The sequence below is a fragment of the Corticium candelabrum genome, chromosome 11 (genome assembly GCF_963422355.1).
Source record: "Corticium candelabrum chromosome 11, ooCorCand1.1, whole genome shotgun sequence".
Classification (NCBI taxonomy): Eukaryota; Metazoa; Porifera; class Homoscleromorpha; order Homosclerophorida; family Plakinidae; genus Corticium; species Corticium candelabrum.
Window position 1 is genome coordinate 3,116,324 of NC_085095.1, and position 20,822 is coordinate 3,137,145.

General features: G+C 43.7%; 1 protein-coding gene across 1 annotated transcript; it reads right to left on the reverse strand.

Annotated features, from left to right (window-relative positions):
* Positions 1-18,685: 18,685 nt before the first annotated feature.
* Positions 18,686-19,426, reverse strand: LOC134187095 (uncharacterized). The gene has a single exon (XM_062655212.1). The coding sequence runs from the start codon at positions 19,424-19,426 to the stop codon at positions 18,686-18,688; it is 741 nt and encodes a 246-aa protein (XP_062511196.1).
* Between the last annotated feature and the right edge of the window lie 1,396 nt (positions 19,427-20,822).

Here is a 20,822-nt window from a genome sequence, read left to right on the forward strand (position 1 = left end):
TGAGACCGTATATTTGTAGCCGCAGTAGCATTCGCTGTAATCTTCTTGGCGCTGTTTGAAGTAATTTGCGCACAATGATTTCTAAAGGCTTATGATCAGATTGTACTACTAATGGTCGTCCATACGTATATTAGTCGAATCGTTCCATTCCATAGACGATCGCCAGTGATTCCTTTCTATTTGAGCGTATCCTCTTTCACACTCAGCCAACGCTCTACTAGCACACGAAATTGGTTGTCCGTCTTGGAGAAGCACGGTCCCCAACCCCAAACTGGATGCGTCACACTGCATTAACGTGAGTTTTGTGGTGTCGAAATATCTCAGAACTGGTGCTGTACTTATAGCTTGTTTGATTTCTCTTAGTGCCCGTTCTTGTTTGTCTGAACACTCCCACGCATTATTCGGACGTGTCAATTCTCTCACTGGCTCATAAATATCAGCAAGCTTCGGCAAATATCTTGATAAACAGTTAGCCATGCCAAGAAGCCGCCGAAAACTTTCAACATTTTCTGGTTTGGGCATTTTCAAAATTGCATTAACTTTTTCTGGATCAGGTCTCAGCCCGTTTTCTTTAAGACTATGGCCTATATGTGTCATTTGCGGTTCTCTCAATCGACCTCTTCAAGAGTGGAACCGCCGCCCGTAACTAGTATGTCGTCAGCAATAACATAGATATCATTCAGTTCTTCCAGTGCTTGATTTAATCTTCTTTGGAATACCTCCGGTGTCGGGGATATCCCAAACGGCATTCGGAGTGCCGAAAGTTGTGATATTGCTTGTTTCTTATCCAGGACCACGTGCCAAAACCCATTTCGAACATCGCACACGCTAAAGACTTTCTCATTCTTCAACCGTGGTAATAAGTCATCATTTGTGGTAATCGAGTAATGGCAGCGTTTTAGGGCCGGTTTAGCGGCTTCGGATCGATCCAAATTCGAAGTCCTCCTTTCGGCTTTCTCACAACTACCAGAGCGGAGACCCAATCCGTCAGTCCATCTCTTATTTCAATAAGTCCGTCTCGCTCCAGCCGGTCAAGTTCCGAATGTTTTCACGTCGAAGGGTCATGAGTTCATCTGCTGTATACTCTTTGCTCCTCTCAAACCTCTCTCTACCACAACGAACTCTCCCCTGTATTTATGACCATACTTAGGATTGAGAAGACGAACAGTACATTTGCCCACCGATCATATAACAACAAGTCCGTATCATTCCCAAAGCAACGGCAAAGTGGAAAGTGCAGTGAAAATATATGTAAGCATCTGATGGTGAAAGCCCTAGAGGCATGAAAACCCGTGGATAGCTTTGTTGGATCAACGAAAGACACCACCGCAAGGAACAACAACAAGTCCAGCTCAACGTCTTTTAGTAGAAGAACTAACGGGCTGTTGCATATGAAGCCCGATCTACTTAAACCTCAAGTGGTCGATGGGATCCCAAAAAAATAACCAAACAGAAAGAAACTCAAGCAAAATATTACAATCAAGGTGCTAAAGACCTCCCTCTAATCGTACTGGAAACTGCCGTTCGCATGGAACCATTGAAAGGAAAGAAACAGAGTTGAAAGAAAGCTGTGGTAATAGAGCAGACTAGAGAACGATCGTACAAAGTTCGAACAGAGGATGGTGGAATATATAGGCGGAATCGACGACAATTAAAGATTACGAATAAGGCAATACTGAATAAGCCGACTACGCTAGTGAATAATGATGACGTTGACTTAAAACAAGTAGCAGCGGAATCCAGTCTGAACCTGCCACCGCAAGACTGACAACTTCAGGCAGAGTCTCAGGTCACTTGAAGAGTCATACAACTGGCGACTAACAAAAAAAAGGAGAAGCAGGATCTATGGAAACAGACAAGTTCTCAACCTAGCAGAGAAACAGAGGACAGTACTGAGAGACTACAGAGATCAACTAGAAGGGGACGAAATCAAAATATCTGCGAAAATATATTTGCAGCAATGACTACGACGCGTAGATAGATGGGTGTAAGTGTTACTGGGTACTAATATTTGTTAACTTTAAGAAGGGGGATGTTAGGAGTATGACTTAGTATATACGGGACTACTCAGTTCATTCCAACTGAGTGCCGGTAGCGTGTAGTCCACTTAGGCTTGGGTTCTTTACATTGCGTTCTAAGGTTGTGTTTATGATTTCATTGACTTGATGCAGTCTAGAGGTTGGTTACGCTAACCACGCGCTAACCGCGCTCTAACCACGATCTAACCGAAGTTAACCAACCTTAACCATAGTTGGTTTCACACTGACCTTGGCAACCTAACATAACAGAACTTAACTACGGTCTAACCAACAGTGGGAAACCGCTGTTTGTCTGATGGATAACATTTTGATTTTGGGAAATCTAAAGCGGAACGTGACAACCGTCTTCACACAGTATTGCAACGCTTGCAACAAGCTGGGGTCACATTGAATAGGGAGAAATGTTTGTTTTCTCAGTCTTCAGTAAAGTTCGTAGGACACATTGTTGGCCAAGGAGAAGTAAAGCCGTATCCTAACAAAGTCAAAGCGATACAGAAGATGCCAGAACCCACAAATGTTGGTGATGTTTGACGATTCTTAGGTGTTATAAACTAGCAAAGCAAGGTATATTCCTCAGTTAGCGGAGAAGACGGAAGGAACCATTACGTAACTTACAGGTACAAAAGAATCAATGGATATGGGGACTACCCCAAAGAAGCGCATTCGAGAACATCAAAGAGGAAATTACTCAATCACCTGGCCTGCCATTGTATAACCGTAACAGGGAGACCGTACTGTTGGTGATGCATCTTCTTTCGGACTAGGAACGGTACTCCGGCAAAGACAACCAGGAGGAGATTTGAACCTGTTACATATGCTTCGCGATCCCTATTGCCGACTGAATGCCGTTACGCCCAGGTCAAAAAGGAAGCCGTTGCAAAAACCTAGTCGGCAGAAAAATTCAGCAATTATCTTATTGGAAAAGAGTTTATTGTGGAGACAGACCATAAGCCCCTCATTCAATTACTTGGGCAGAAAGGACTGGATGAACTACCTCCGCGAATTCAACGCCTCAGAATGCGTCTTCTAAGATTCCAGTACACTATTATTCATGTACCGGGAAAAGACCTTATTACTGCGGACGCTCTGTCTCGACAACCAGTTTCACCTCCACAAACAATAGACAAGCAATACGAGCGAGAATTTGCCGAATATATATCAATCGTTATACAGTCGTCCCCAGTACCATCTCAACAAGTCAGCCAATCAAAAGTACCTCCTGAAGAATCTCCTGGTGGCTTCAATAAAGACAGTGTTGTTGCGTTCGAGACGTATTAGTAAGCAGCCCATTAGATTGTACTTATAGGAACTTGGAAAGGAAGATGTATTATGATGTCGCTTGTTGTTATTAACTAACCAACCGTCAGCTAGAACCACGTGTAACGTACACGTCTTCTTCCGTTGTGTTCTCTATCTAGTAGCGTTGTGCTCTAATTATAATACGAGTCAGTAACGAAACAGTCAACTCCCATTCCAAATGCAGTTGTTGCTATCTATAGTCTCAGCCCTAGCAAATGTTGTTAGTGGTAGAGTAGGCGGTAGATGTGCATGCGCAGTCTTAGGCGGTACAACAGAATACACTTCAGCGTCACCACACTGGCGACGAGGATGGTGACGGTCTTAGGTTCGGTATCGGTTCTTGATGCAGACCAGGAAGACTGGACTGCGCACATTAAACGGGTGGAGCACTTCTTCGTGGCTAATAACGTCGCGAACGAAGCGCGCATTCCGACCCTGATTGCCCTCATGGGTAACCAGACGTACGGGTTGCTGAAAAGCTTAACGATACCGACCAAGCCACGTACACTCAGTTTCAAGGAGATTGTCCACATATTACAAGATCATTTGACGCCAAAACCCCTTGTAATAGCAGAACGTCTCCGCTTCCACAAGCGAAAACAAGGTCTGGATGTAGATGTCAGTACATACGTTCCAGCTTTACGAAAGCTTACACAGCATTGTGAATTTGGGACATTCCTGGATGACGCGTTACGCGACCGCTTCGTCTGTGGTTTACAATCGACGCATATACAAAAGCGCTTGCTTTCTCAGGCGAAGTTGACTTTCAAAACTGGACTGAAGACGGCGATAGCCATGACAGCTGCCGCGAAAGATACTCGTCAAATGACAACGCCTACTCTACTAGCTACTACGTCAGCAATAGAAGAGGTGCATCAAATGCCAGACAAGCAGTCGATTAGGAAACAAGGTACAAAGTTTTGCTACCGCTGTAACAGTCCGAGTCAGCTAGCATTTGCGTGTTGTCCTCTGAAAACCGTGTGCACGTCTTGTGAAAAGAAAGGGCATCTAGCTGCAGTATGTCGGTCAAAACCTTATAAGTCAACTCCTGCTACGCAAACAGAGTAAGTGAAAGACGGATTAGATTCTGATGCAAAGACACCTGTCCTTACTCTTTCCAGTCCTCGCAACCCTGCAATCAGAGTCTGTGTTAACTTGGCGGATCAGGAGGTTATGACGAAGTGAACACGGGAGCCGCTGGGTCACTGATGTCCGCAGAGTAATGGTTTGGTCAGCAGCTTCCTCATCAGATGGAACCGTCAAACTGCTCGTTACGTACCTATACAGGAGAAGCGATCGCAACGAAAGGGAAAGTCAATGAAGAAGTCACACACATGAAGCAGAGGCAAATACTACCACTTGTTATAGCTGAAGGTATGGGACCAGCTCTACTTGGCCCGCCACTCGCTGAACGCAATCCATCTTGACTGGCAGCAAACTCACATGAGAAGTTCTGACAAATGGTGGAATACCTTATCCGCACTTTTGAATCAACACAGTGACACCCAAGTTTCTGAAGTACATAACAGTACCCTACGCTATTCAAGAAATGGCTGAAGAAGAGCTGTTACGTCTGGAAAAAGAGGGCATCATCGAGAGGGTTGACTATAGTGACTGGGCTACGCCTCTCATTTGTGTTAGAAAAAGAATGGGACAGTCCGGCTTTGTGGGGATTACAAACAAACCATCAACCCTTGTATGGAAATTGATCGATATCTTTTACCTAGGACTAAGGAACTGATTCAAAAGTTGGTAGGGGAACTCGATTCACGACATTAGACTTATCTTAAGCTTACCAACAGATGCAACTAGATGACCATTCTCAGCCTTACACTACTGTCAACACTCACAAAGGCCTTTACCGGTACACCAGGCTACCTAACGGTATTGCATGTGCCCTTGCAAAATTTCAAAAGGCTATGGAAAAAGTGCTTCACGGCCTAGGTGTTGGTGTCTACATTGATGATTTGCTAGTGACAGGGGACACCATAGAGGCACACCTAAATAACCTGGAAAACGTCCTTACGAGACTAGAGAAACATGGACTTAAATTGCAAAAAGAAAGTCGTTTCTTTCAGGCCTCTGTTGACTTCCTGCGCAGTGTATCGATGCTCAAGGAGTTCCTGTCACTCCAACCAAGGTGGAATGTATGACAGGAGTGTAGACAGTGGCAGGAGCGACGGTTAGATCTGAAGCGGCGGCGGGAGATCATTATCGCCAAGCGTAAGCTCGCTGTCACAAGTGGTGTTAGCGCGCGAGTGGAGTTTGTAAGTACTCTAAACTATCGTGTCTTTCGTGATTGTATGGCTCAAGAACAGGAGGGGAGCAGGCAGAGAGGGCTGCACTCAAGCCGGCTCAGCTTCTACAAGGTATGGTATCTGTCCCAGAGCAAATTAAAGATAGAGATGTTTTGATGTCCATGGCTCGAGAATTTTCATCTTACTACGACGACTAATGGTTGAAACGTCAACGTGAAGATGGAGTTGCTACCAATTCTTCTGAAAGAAAGAGGGTATGCTGTCTATCGTCAGGTGACGGCGGAACAGAAAGCAAGCTATGCAGAGCTTACAACTCAGGTCAAGTGCGTGTTTTCCTCTACTACAATTGAGAGTTGTCGCCTCGCACGATGCCAGTTCATGATTCGTCGCTGAAAGTTTTCTGAGGCACTTAAGGTGTACTCGCAAGATTTTGGAGACTTTTCTGACAAACGCAACGCCGGATATGGCAGCACAGCTCCACGATCAGCAACTAATGAATCATTATCAGCAGCAAATGTAGGCTTGGTGGAACAAGCACCGTCCGTTGCCAGCGATCGAGTTGGACTGACACCGAGGTTAGTTTTCAGGCGGCGGTGATCAGAGCACGCGAATAGATATTGTTAAAGTGGAGGAAACTCTGAAAGCGGGCGGATGGTCAAGTTCGAGCAATCGCAGATCATTCGACTCTTGATGTGAGTTTGGCTAAACCGCTCTACCAGATTGGGCAAGCGTTGCAGTCGGTGGCTTTAATCGGTGCGTCCGTCACTCCAGATTGCCAGCGTGTTGTTCTCATGCGACAGACGCAACAAAAGACGGGACGTCGCTGTTTTACGGATTGTGACGAAGGACATGTAAGCAGCAATTGTAAACAAGTTACAATCGGACCATGTTTTGTTTGACACGAGACTGGGCACGTACCTTGTGATTGCCATGAACAGATACAGCAATCACCAGCAAGACGGAGATTCACGTAGCCTCAACAGTCAGAAAGAGTCACTCTGTGTAGAAGTCAATCTATAGCAGGAGTAACAGCAGGTAACGTAAAAGGGCGTGGTCCTGAGACGCATGTGCGACGTGTGAAAATATTATGTGCAGTCCGCCAGCGATACCAAGACGCTGTGGAAGGCAGATTCACCGTGACAACCATTCTGCTGAACAACTAGAAAACTACTATCGACGAACAGTAGTCTTTCGATTTATTGACCACTTTATCACACATATGAGGTACAGTTCATCGTCTGTACTTTCCTTTTTAGCGATATTAGAGTTACTCAACGTGTTTGTGTTCCCCTATAGAGACAGCTTTTCAGAAAGGTAAACAAGGTCATTTTGGGTATATGCCTTGTTCTATTGATAGTAAAACGCATCCTTCTTGGAAAACTGCAGCAAAAAATCCTTATTTCTACGACACAGATATGCCTCATCCAATTAAGAACGCTTGACGAGGAGTACTCTTTGTTCGCGTTCACTGTGTATTTAAGAAATCGCAATAACTGCTGTGTGCTTCGTCGGTAAGCGACGATCTTGACATCATTCGAAAGCGCAAGAGCCCGGATTTCTTCTAGACGCTAAACCGATCATGTAATTAAGACGCAGCCAGGAGGATGACGTTTTGCATATCAAAGACCATTAGTCTATTAAAACGTTATGTTAAGATACGATTACAGCTAAGTAGTCATGAAAGCAGATGCCACGTCAATTACCTCATTACGATTAATTACTCTAGTTCAAAGCTTCGTCTGCGTTCAGCAACGCTTGGTCGTGTTCGTCTGGGCTTGGCTGACCAATGTCTTCTTCCTCGTCTTGATAGGGAACGTCACTATCAAATTCCGTCCCTTCGTAGTCGTCATCGTCGTCGTCTATCTCATTTGTGATGACAAATCTCTCCATTAGGTCTTGCTGCATCCCGTCTTTTTTCCAGAAATTTTCTTCTTCTTTTTCTACGTATTTGCAGTACGATTTCGACATCTCCGGAGTCACAGACTGACGCTGCAGGTACCAGTTCCTCCAAGTCGGCCAGCTTGAAGGTTTGGTTGTGCTCTTTCAAGTACCGTTTGACTTTTGACCAAGCCAATTCAATCGGGTTTAGCTCACAGTGAGCAACAGGAGATCAAAGAACTATATGACCAAGTCGTTGTGCCAGATCATTCGTCTGAAACAGTTTCCTGTTGGGAGCGGCGTCTCTGATCTTTGCAAACAAGTCTGCCTTGAGATCTGTGTCTTCAAATGCAATGGTTTTACTTGTGAGCCACTCTTTCATCACGGTCTTGGTGCTGGATTTGGTTAGGACTTTGTCTAGCACTACATTGTGATGAGGAGCGTTGTCTAAGACGATAACAGATCTTTCAGGAACGTTCTGTAGTAGCTTGTTCTCAAACTAATCCAAGAAATGTTTTCCATTCATCTCATCATGATAATCTCCAGTAAGTTTTTGGGAGCGGAACACAAGAGCGCAGTTTGGAGTCCATCCGTTCTTGGAACCTGCATAAAGTATAATAAGACGTCTGCCTTTCCCAGAAGGTCTTTTCCATCCACCCTTTCCTTCTTCATCTAGCCACAAGCGTTAAGGAGCTATGGACGAGTTTGCCCAAGTCTCATCGAGGTACACTATTGGACAGCCTTTTCGGTATTTGCGTATTTCTCTCAGATATTTGTGGCGTTGTTGAATAATATCCCGTCTCTCATAAAAGAAAACTTTGTCATCCATTTTATGGTACTTAAACCCCATTTTCTTTTATAACAACAAATACAGGGTTGTTCTACCACCAGGGAATATTTCATTGGCTCTGACTTTAGCAAGAAGATTGTCTAATGTAGGATACTCCTTTTGCTCATACATTTTGTGAACAGTACGACGAATAGCACCTCTATCAAAATCATCCACGTTGACTGCAAAGCGAGCGAGGTACGGTATATCTCTTTCTCTTTTTGGGACTTCTAAAGCTGCCGCTTGTAGCCTTGGATTCTGAGTTAATTTTGGACAGCTGAGTTTTGCTAATTCCAGTTGCCATTGAAAGATGGTCATTGGGTCAGTAACTTTTGCTAGGCTTATTCTTTGTTTGGAGTTGCATTCCATCTTCATAAACCGTCTGACCTTGTCAATGAGACACTTTTCTGCAGATGTAATACGTCTACCGCGGTGATACATCAAGGAACACTATGAGCACTTGAAGAAATGGGGTTTTCATGGATTTGCATGGGTAGTTTATTTCTGGCAGAGAGCGAGCGAAGTTCAGTAATTTAACTTCAATGACCTGCAGGAACAAGTACTGAATATTGTGATGACGTGTAGAAACAAGATAGGAGGCTCTATTTTGAGCTGTAAATTGTTGAACTTGTCTTGCTGTAATACAATACTACTGCACTGCGTGCAAAAAGGCTATTGATGTCATAATCACTTAGGAGGTCACAGGCAATTAGTTAAACGTTTCTAAACAAACACAGGTGCTTCATTACAAAGTTCCAGATTCACAATGAACGAGAACAGAGAGTAGTGTACTGGTATATCCACTGGCAAGCTATTGCTATTGACATTTTACCAACAATCTCTTCAAGAAACCCTGTTAACCATGGACGAGCACGACTTTCCTAATGTGGAGACACTCTTGAGAATTGTCTGCGTACTTCCGGTGACGACTTGTACCTGCCAACGTAGCATCATGTGCTTTAGACAGACTTAAAACGTACAGTAAGTCAACAATGGGTCGGGAAAGACTGAACGGTCTTGCTTTGTTGCATATTCATTACAATATGGTTATTGACCATGACGAAACTGTGGAAATTACTGCTTGCCGTTGAGTTACCATTTTTGACTCAGATTGGTGATAAGTTAGTTAAGATGACTGCATTGGAACAATGCCCTGCTGCGGTTATTAAAAAATCGAATATTAAAGTTAAAATTTTGAAATTAATATTCTTCATAATAAGTGTGAAATGTGAGTCGCATGTTTTTCAATTTAAACATCCATAAAGGATAAAATTAATCCATATTCTGGCTAATTGGCAGCTTAGTGCGTAGTGCCATTACATAACTAGAGGCTTTGTAAGATAATGTGTTAATATAATTTTTATTTTATTGATATTAATCGCGCAACCTTATCTTGGGGCTCTGGACCGAGCCTGGGTGTTACAATACGCCTTAGTAGCTGAGGTCCTAGGACAATGTCATGACAAGAGCAGACACTTTGGGCTCGAAAAGAATTTAGAGAAATCAGTATATGGTTTTGGTGGCCAGGGTACTCTCTACAAGCAACTGAGTGGGTCAAGCGTTTCCATGCTTGTCAGGCAAGGAATACAGCACATGCAAGATGGCTGCGCCAATGCAATCAATTCCTATTGGCCAGCTATTTGAGATGTGGGGGACGGACTTAGTCGGCCCACTTCCTTTGTCTTCGGGAGGAAATCTGTGTCTCTTTGTAGTCAAAGACTATTTTTAAAAACGGGCAAAGAGAATTCCTCTCCCTGATCACAATACGTCAACCGCACGAGCTTTAGTCAATAACGCCACAATGAGATTTGGAATGCCACTGACTATCCAAGCGATGGAGGAAGAAACTTTGAAAGTACAGTACGGTTATCAACGAGGTATGTAAGCTTGTAGGAATAACGAGAACAAGGACATAAGAAGATGGGTTAGTAGTATTTGCTTATAACAGTTCAAAATATATGCCGACCAGTATCACTCCTTTCAAGTTGTGCTTCGGTCGGCAAGGTCGATTACCTGTGAAATCCAGCATTTCCTCTTTGCCACGATGGAATTAGCGACTAATTACGCAAAGTTAGCTGAAAGAATGGCACAGACGAAAGAAAATGTTGATCAGAAGATCACTGCGGCTCAAGATCGACAGCAGACCGTCTACAATCGTCACCATGATACACAAAATCATGGCTTCAAAGAAAAACAGTGCACAGACATGCTCATCAACACCAGCGCGGGGGAGGGTAAGAGCCTCCGACTAGTCTCTCGCCTATGCAAGACAGCACACATTTAATTGCTTGTTGTTTAATAACAGATTGTTGTTGTGGGTCTTACTGCATCATTAGGCAGTAAAAGGAAGACTATCTCCAAAATAAAGTGCCAAACTTCGAAGTCCATACGTGATCATGATGGTAATTGACCACACGCCAAATGTCAACATGCGTGCAGTTAGTGGGAAAATAAAGGAGAAGTCAAAAACGAGTTCATGTTAACCGTTTACAACATTCTTACAGACAAGACTTTTATCAAAAAAAGTTAGCCAAAAAAAGGAGTTCCGAAGACCAAAATCTAACCTTAGAAAAAACTGTGACCGTTAAATGAGAGGAAAGTAGAAACCTAAAAGGAGGTCACAAGATCCATAATCAAGGAAGACAAAGGAGTATATATATTATATATATAATGGAAGATAAAAAACGAATGTATGTTGAAGAAGCTCCTTACAAGGAAGCTGTACAGCCACCCGTACAGCAACCTGAACAGCTTGAAATAGGACGTACAAGGAGACAAGTGATGTTACCGAGACAATTAGCAGACTATGATTTGACTTGATGGTCCTTGGTCATTGATCTTAGCGGTATTTGCTTGGATTCATGATTTTGAAGTAAAAAAGAAGTAAGGGGAAGAGCTAGAGTATTGTTGACACGTTGCGCTAATATCAGTGGATCAGGGGTGACCGATCTGAGGACGAAAGGCGTCGGCGTGCGACTTTGAAGATCAGAAGGACTGGCCTATTGGTGACAAAATAGTCTACGGCATAAAAAAGGAAAGAATAAAGAAGCGACTACTGCGAGAGTCTATGCTGCCTCTCTCAAAAGCGTTCGATATCTGCAAAGCGCGAAAGCCTCCAAGCAATAGCTTCAAGCAATATTTACAAAAGCGCCATCCCATTCTGTGCATACCTTCGGCACTACGGTTGAGTCTAATACAATTCAAGTTTTGATTTGAATGTATCCGCTCACATTAATTCCCTTGCTGCATGCTACATGGTGATAGGAGATGGCTTCTCCTTTTCGACATCATACTCTGTTTGAGTTTGGAAACCCAGAGAGTCGCCTCGATGGTATAAGCGATTTCCCGCTTTTGCGAGGTGACCGCCCTTATTGAGAAATCAGCAGCAGCACAATTACGTTTCGACATTGATTTATAGCTAAATGACAACAGCTAAGTGTGACTAACGTGATAAGTGGTTGGCATTCCTTGACTATAGGAATAGTCCGACGGAAGATCCGACTAAACGTCCGGGTCAGCAGGTTGTTCAACAAACGAACCAAGACGCTGTTCATTGTTATCATATCAAATAGGTATTGAATCAGCAAACCAGATGCAATGGAACGTAAACAAACTGAATTGTACAACAGGACAGCGCGTGACCTTCCTGTATCAAATTTAAAGAGTAATGCAGGAGCAAATGCAAAACGTCTTCATTGCGATCATATCAAATGGGTATTGAATCAGCAAACCAGATGCAATGGAACGTAAACAAACTGAATTGTACAACAGGACAGCGAGTGACCTTCCTGTATCAAATTTAAAGAGTAATGCAGTCACAGTGCAGCTCTCGGGAGCAAATGCAAATGGGAAACGGTGGACAAAGCCAGTCGTCGAAATTCCTTTACTCAATAGATCATAAGAGGTTGTAACGAAGGATGGGCATCGGTATATAAACCAAAGAGTACATCTGAGAAGCTCACGCGAAACGTTCAACACCAAAGATTGAAGAAATTACAATAACCAGAAGAGACTAAACTACCTACAAGTACAGTAGGAGAACAAGCGGTCGAAGACAACGAAGGGACCACTGAGAAGTAGTGACAGTAACCAAGGCAGCTCCAGTACCACAGAGACAGAACACAAGAAGTTAACGCTTAACGAAGACACCGAAATATTTTAATGACCGCGTTACGTAAAAACAAGTTGTGTTAGCGGTTGGTAGAGTAGTTTTGATTTTGAGCGTGTTCGATTGTGAGCTATCCAGACAGAGACAGAGTAGATAGAGCAGATAGTGTTGGCTTCGAGAACTATTTGTATCCGGATACGTCGGATAAGTTATCCGTTCTATCCGGTCTTGAGGACGGATAGAACGGATAGAAAGGATAGAGCTGTATCACCTGATCTTCAACTCCTGGACGTTGGCGGGAATGGCCGACGAACATGCAGATTTCGTATTCTCTGACGCTACCCTTGAAGTATTGGTTGACCTCTTTGTGGGACAAGATTCACGGAGGGAGACACACAGATGGGAAGATGGTGAAACCCTTGCTCTGATTGCGGTTAACAGACAGTTTTGCGACCAAGTTTTAAAGTCCTTCCTATAAAAAAGAAGAAACTGTGAGAGAAATTTGCTTTAAGGATGAAGAACAAACAATTTTATGTGACAAGACCTTAGTGTGAGAGCAGATGGAAATACCTAACCATAACATTTAGGAATGAGGAAGTTGTGATAATGAGACTGGCAATGTATGGCAATATTTGTTCTCTTTTATGTCATGGTATTGTAAGTAAAAATTATATGTGGTATTGATTCTGTTTGTGTTAAACACAAGGAAAAGAGGGAAAAGATTGGAAATTTTCAAAGGAATAGCGAAAGTATACGGGTATAGACCCAAAGTAAGACCAGTAGCCAATTTCAGCAGTACCGGTGAAGAAGACAGAGTATCAGAAGGAAGTCTCCTCTTCTGTCCGATACAATAGCAGATGCAGACGAGGAACCAGAACAACTTCATGGAACTGAAACCAGCAACACTACTAACGATACTAACGATGTGACTCGACCACCCAAGAAGAAAAAATTACGTGTGTCTGCACAAACACCTAACCGTTCTTCCAGCAAAGAAAGAGTTGTGCAGATGCTGGAACAATGCAGGTGTAAGAGCACAAGACAGCACGAGGAGAAAATGAATCAGATAAAAGTATGCACGAAGACAGAATGACACTCATGGCTAACTTTATTGATGTTCTGAGAGGTTTCAACAGATCTTCATAGACCATTCGCACTAGTAGTAACTGAACTGCTCGACTAAAATTTTAGTAAACTGTGTAGTGTTATTGTTCTCTTAGATTATGTGTAAAACGTTAATGTCAATATATTGCTTGATTTGGTCGCGCTTGTCTACAGCTAGGACATCTGCTTCAAGTTCATCAAAGTTATTTACCTCCAACTCCACTGTTTCATCAAGAAATCCATCTACATCTTCCTTTTTGTACAGACAAAAGTTGCGTAAAGTTCAAGTGGCCATAATCATTGTTGACATATCTTTTAAACTATTCATGTCGATGCACTTCATACAGCTCTATCTGTCTTTAAGTAATGCAAAGGCTTTCTCAATAACCATCCGTGTAGCGAAATGGTAATGACTAGTACCTGTCAGCTGGTTGAAGACGACCATAATCTTTGTAAAGAGTAAGTAGTCAGGTATTTAGGGCTACGCTGCATTACCTAACAAATGTGTCCCATCGTAAAAGACATCAGCTTCATTGGAAGAAACTCTGGCAAACAGATTAGAGTTTCTGAGTACCCTCGCATGGTGTACACTGCCAAGCCAGCCACAGTAACAGTCAGCAAAAACATCATGGGGTCACAGACTGCCTGCAACACCAAAGATGGAAACTTCTTTCCATTAATGTAACAGTCTGTCTTCAGCAGCTGGTTTTATTGGTATATGGGAACCATCAATTGCACATAATACATTCGGAAATCCCTTCAAGGCCCCAAAACCTCTTATTGTTTCATCAACCTGAGCAACTGTTGGCCACGTAGTAGCAATCTGACGAAGATAGACGGTTATACCTCTGCAGATTCTCGTCACAACAAACAACACTGTTGATTCAGACACACGAAACCTGTCAGCTAACTGTCTGAAAAACGTCATTGTGATCTAAGATGCCACAGTGTGATGAGTAAGTGTTTTAAAGGAGTAATTGGTGGTCTCCCATAGACTGAGCTAGTGGGTATAATATCGTTCCAATAATAAACCTTCTTACCAGAACTTCAAACGTTGATCGAGAAAGCATATTTTGTCTTCGAAAAAATCCCTATCTGGATACATCGGAACGACAGCCTCTATGTGACGTATACTATTACGTAGTGACGAGAGTGGTTGTGATCAAGTGCTTTTGGATAACACACGTGGCGAGTTGCTTGTACTATATTAGCGATTACAGTAGTCATTACAGTGGTGACAGGAGTAAAACGAGTAACAAAATTTGTCTTCCTAATGTCTTCTCTGACGGAGACGTACGAATTGCGCTTCAAAGCGAACGGATGGAATGAGTCTGCTCAACTTCTCCGCCTCCCGACGCTGTTAGCGGGTAGAGCTTTCTCCGTGTACGAGAGCCTAAAACTCACAGAAGACCAGAGAAAGTCGTTTGGGGAGGTGAAGGAGTTCTTGAATATCATGGAGCCGGACACGGAAGAACGACGCCGCTTTGTTCGTCGTGCACTAGAACACCGCCGCCTTCTACCCGGCGAAGATCTAGATACATTCGTGTATCAATTGGAACGTCTGCTGGACAGGGCGTGTCCCGGGTTGTCTCCTGTTATTCGGCGTCGAGAGCTGCTCGACAGACTCATAGATTGCCTCCCGCCATCAATTCGTGAGAGACTCGCATTGATGCCTTCGGCAGATTTTCAAATGACACTGACCAAAGCTCGAGAGTTCCTTCTTATTGATTCTTACACTTCGTAAGGGAGCAAGACAGCAGGTGTTGCTTTTGTAGTCTAGAAGGCGCCTCTACCAGAAAGTTTTTCCGTTAAGGTGACAGCGTATGACGTAGCGTCAGCACAACCCGACCTTGTTAGCGAAATCCAAAAGCTGACCATTCGGCTAGAAGAATTAGAGGGCTCAGTGAAGGAAGGAAGCCGGCGAAAACGACGTTCAGCAGGTCCGTGCTACTACTGTGGAAAAACCGGACACGTGATTCGGGACTGTCCTAGACGACAAGAACAGCAGGTGAGTATTCAACCTACAATTAAGCCTAATACGGGCGTTCCTCACCTGGGTGTGTACAGTACAAGTAAATCCGCTCTGACGGTTAAAGTGAACGTACTACTGAATGACAGGAAACGACAATGCTTGGTAAACACTGGAGAGTCAGTTTCTCTCTTACCGCTCGCAGATCTAGATAGTCTAGCTGTCGACAGTTTATCTGAAATAGTTGAGTTGCAATCAGTCTCAGGTGCACAATTGAATGTTCGCGGAATCGTTACCGTGCCGCCTCAGCTGGGAGACTGGAAGACTATTCATAAGTTCGTAGCAGTCGACATCAAGACGACACCTATTTTAGGGACCGATTTTTGATTATGCACGCAATGTCTATTGACCTTGAGAAGCGACAGCTACAGTGAAGCTCTCACAAAGTCGACCTAGCTGTTACTAGTTGTCCGGTACAATGCGAGGTCCGTCTCGCAGAGGATGTGAGCCTTCACGGAGCACATCACGTTATTACAGCAGCTTCCGTCATCACTCTGGAAGTACTAGATGGCGAAGCTAAGCACTCATGCGTTTTCGAACCGAAAGTGAAACTACGTGACCGACCAGCTAGTGCTGTAGATGATGTATCTACTGGGAAAGTGCCCGTGCAACTTATGTCGCCAAGTGGTTCAGTAAAACTACATAAAGGCACAGTGCTTGGATACGCCACACCAACGGCCGAATGTAGCACATTCCATCCCGTAAACCGGCGCACCGTTGGAACTATAACAACTTCTGGTGTAGATAGCAAAGCCTATAGTCAGAGTTGCACTCAATTTCTGGAAAACCTTAGCTGGCCGGACAAGACGCTCGACTCTCACCAGTTGTTGCACTTACAGGGACTCGTACTGGCACACCGCACGGCCTTCTCTGCCGGTTCTAAGACTGTCGAACGCACCACCGTTGTACATCACTCCATTCCTACTGCCGAGGCTCTCCGGATCAAGCAAGGCCCTCAACGCGTACCGCATGCTCTCCGCCCGCTGATTGATGAGCAAGTTAATACAATGCTGAAGGCAAACGTGATACAACCATCTTTTAGTCCATGGTCTTCTCCATTGTTCTGGTCAAGAAAAGGGGTGGGCAACACAGATTCTGTGTAGATTATCGTCGGCTAAACGCAGTCACCGTCAAGGACTCGTATCCGTATCCTCGCATCGACGAGACATTGGATTCCTTAGCTGGAACACAGTTTTTTTCGACACTCGATTTGGCAAGCGGGTACTGGCAGGTACCGGTCCATCCAGACGACCAAACTAAGACTGCATTTAGTACATCAAGAGGGCTATACGATTTAAAGCTATGCCATTCGGCCTAGCCAACGCTCCAAGTACATTCCGAAGGCTAATGGGGTACGTCCTAGTCGGACCTTCAGTGGCAGGAATGTCTGATCTATTTAGACGATGTCATTGTCTTTGCAAAATCTTTCGACCAATATTTGGATCGCCTACGTAGTGTTCTAAGGCGCCTCGAGGACGCACGACTAAAGTTAAAACCTGCCAAGTGCTACTTCGCAAAGGAGTCTGTCCAATATCGTGTCTCGCTGTGACGTCCACTCCGATACCGAAAAAGGACGGTCGATCACAAGTTCATTACAACATCTTGAAAAGATGTTATCGTTGTCCGCATGATCAGTTCAGGTATCCGAAATCCCAGGTGCAAGAATCGACAAGAACAGAAAACCAAATCACAGAAGAGAGCAAACGACAAATCAAGAAAACCAGTCGGTAACGGACGGCCGATTACTAGCAGGTACGGAAGTGTCACCTCTGGTGGACTACTACGAGGTGGATCTAAGAGATGACATTAACACCGAGCTCAGACAGACGTCCCTACGTCACCAGTCCCTCGACAGCCACGCTTTCGCCGTCAGCCAGTCTGGACAAAACACTACGTCGTACAGCCTCCTACTTAACTGATTGCAATGACTGGTGAGATTTAGATACATCTTGGGTTAGTATATTGTTGAGATTTAGATGTATGTTTTTTAGTAATAGCGCGTTTCCACGAGCACTTGTAACCGGGCTAGCCCGGTTTGAAAGCTACGTGTAAACGCCCGTCGAGCCGTGCCGAGCCGGGCCGTGCTGGCCGGGCCCAGTTAGAATGGTGGGGCCAGTCCGGGCTGACCCGAGCCAGGCACGTCGTGTAAACGGTGTGCGTACTGCACCGAGGCCGGGATTAGAGCTGCGCATGCTCATTTCGTTCAAGATGGCGTGGAGCGAGCAGGAGACGCTTTGCCTCATCCGCTTATGGAGCGATGATGGTATCCAAGCGCAACTAGAAGGTTGTAAAAGGAACAGAGAGGTTTTCGATACATTAGCAGCTGGAATGACAGATGAAGGCTACGTTCGTACGGGTATTCAATGCCGAGATAAAATAAAGAAACTAAAAGCGGATTATAGAAAAATCAAGGATAACAATAACGAAACTGGACGACAACGCCGTTCTACGAGAATTTTTGAAGCCATGAACGAAATTCTTGGCTGCAGACCTGCCACTCATCCTCCTGTCTTGTTGGATACTCTTGAAGAAGAACTACACCTAGAAGTCGAGGAGGAAACTCTAAGTCGGTCAACAACAGAACCATCTACGCCAGCAAGTGCTCCAGGAGATGTTACAGCTGAGCTACCTAGTCGTGAAGAAATTGAGGTGGGCAGCTCACAGTCTCAGAGTTTCCATGTGCAGAACACAACTACTAAAAAGAAAGGACTGAAACGGCGTTACGAGGATAGTAAAGCAAAAGGGCGTGATGCAAAAATGAAAGACATGACTGACACTGATGAAAACAATAAAGGAGGTGAAGGAGGCGGATTCATCACTGTTGACTGAGTTGGAGGAAAGAGGATGAAGTACGAGGACCAAAGACTAAATGAGGAGAGAGAATACGAGGAACGAAGAAGAATGCAAGAGATGGAATACGAAGATAGAAGGAGAAGGGAAGAAAGAGCGTTTCAACTGCAAATGATGCAGTTGTTGATGGGTGCAGGAAATCGATCTCAAACACCTTATTTCTCATTCTCACGTATGCTTCATGATGATGGATTCCCAGATCAAAATCAACCAAACTGAACTAGTCACTAGTTTAGGTATAACGAATAGTTGACACTGTAAACATGTTCTGAGTAGGTCTGTCATTGTGATTTACGAAACTTCTGACAAGAGCGTCTCTAATTGCAATTGGTTCGGCAATGGTAGCATGTGCACCTGCGGGCGCTTGAACGGCTGGCTATTGCAGTTCGTTTTCATCCCCACTGATCCAGTTGTCATCAAAAACTCCCCATGTATTTCACACAAGTTGTGTAACACGCAGCAAGCAGCTATAACGTGATGGACAATTTTAACATTCATGTCATTCTTCTTCATGAGTCGCCTCCAGCGGGCCTTCAAGCGTCCAAAAGCATTTTCAACCACAATTCTAGCTCTAGAAAGTTGGTAGTTGAAGTTCCTGCGTTGTTCTGTCATGTGATCATTTTCAGGGTAAGGTTTGATGAGCCACTTGAGCAAAGGGTATGCAGAATCTCCGATAAGAAATACTGGTATGGTGCACCCTTCAATTTGTTTGCTTTGTCCATTTAAAATCGTCCCTTCTTCTGCCTTCCTGAATAACGCAGAATGAGCCAACACTCTAGCATCATGCACACTTCCTGGCCAGCTAACGTTAATGTCACGAAACAGGTATTGATGGTCAACAACAGCTTGAAGAATAACAGAATACCATCCTTTTCTATTATAATAGTCGGTGTGATTCAACACAGGTGGAGTAATTGGTATATGACTTCCATCAATGGCTCCTGCACATGGAGAAATATTGAATAACTGCTGGAAGCCATGAACAACTGCTTCCAGTGCATCTCCTGAAGGAAATTTGATATATACTGGCATCAGTCGACGAACGATGGCCCTACATGTGTTCTGGACAATACGACAGACAGACGATCTGGAAATACCAAACAGATGAGCTATGGTGCGCTATTCTACAGTCGTTGCTAAGCACCACAAGGTGACAGCAATTCTTTTCTCAAGAGAAATGGAATTTCTCATGTTCGTGTACTCAGGTTCAATGTCTCCTCTCAACTGCTCACATAAGTACAGAAACGTTTCCCTGCACATCCTGAAGTTCTCTCTCCAATCCCGTGAAGTAAAGGTGCGCTGCACTATATTTGACCACCAGTGATCTGACCTGATAAAGGCATGGCTGCTGGGTCAGTGCACTTTCCGGCCATTCCCTTTTTCAATACTTTAGATTGGTTAAAAATTAAAAAGTATATCGTGTATTTCAATTTTTGGACAAACTTTTATCCAAAAATTAAAAATTGCAAAATTGAAAATTGATTTACTACATACAAGAAAATCAAAAATAGAATATTGAAATAACAGCTGCACTTTCCGGCCAAGCATATTCTATCTAGTCTTCAGTGACAGCACCTATACATGATAAAGCAATTAGATGATTGGCACTGTCTCCTTCAAGGTGTACACTCAAGGTGACAATCTCAAGTAACAAGCTGATAAATAGGGATTAGCAGTAATAATCTAGCATTCTTTAGGCAAGCGAATTACTTTGTTCAGCTGATGTGACGTCTCCAATTTGTTGATTGTACACACTTGCGCTAGTAGAGGGATTCAGTTTGTAACACACTTGCAGGTATAGAAAAGGTGCACCTGAACTTGCACCAAAGGGATTAGAATTGTTGCACAGGTTTAACTCAATTATATCACAGCTCACCTGCCATTGCCCTAAGTGATAAGCCGATTAGCTTTATTTAGCACAAATTACTCAACACAATAAGTGCACAACCGTGATAATTGAACTGTAAATCACCACTCAGATAACCATCTCCTGGATACAGTACAGGTATTGTTGCTGAAGAAAATAGTGGATCTGACCATAGATGTAAGAATTAATTAATCAACAAGAACAAGGCGCTCGATTAATTCAACAGAAACTCTCTCCATGTTCATCATGTGCTAATTATCAGCTTTCGAAATAATCGTCTTTTAATTAAAACCAACCCCTGATAGCATGCTATATGTACACTTGTGCTACAACCCTAATTGCTTTGTATACACCCATAAGTCTGTTACAACCAATCTCTCCAGTGAACACTATAGACGTCGAAATTACGTCTCATCAACTAAACAAGAATTTTCTTCCCTAGCTAGAGAATCCTAAAGATGGTTACTGCATAGTTATTAACTGCTATTTCATCAGCAGTAAGTGATAGCTATTTGAGTTGTCTGTCTGTCAATTGTCACCTAAAGTGTACACCTTGAAGGA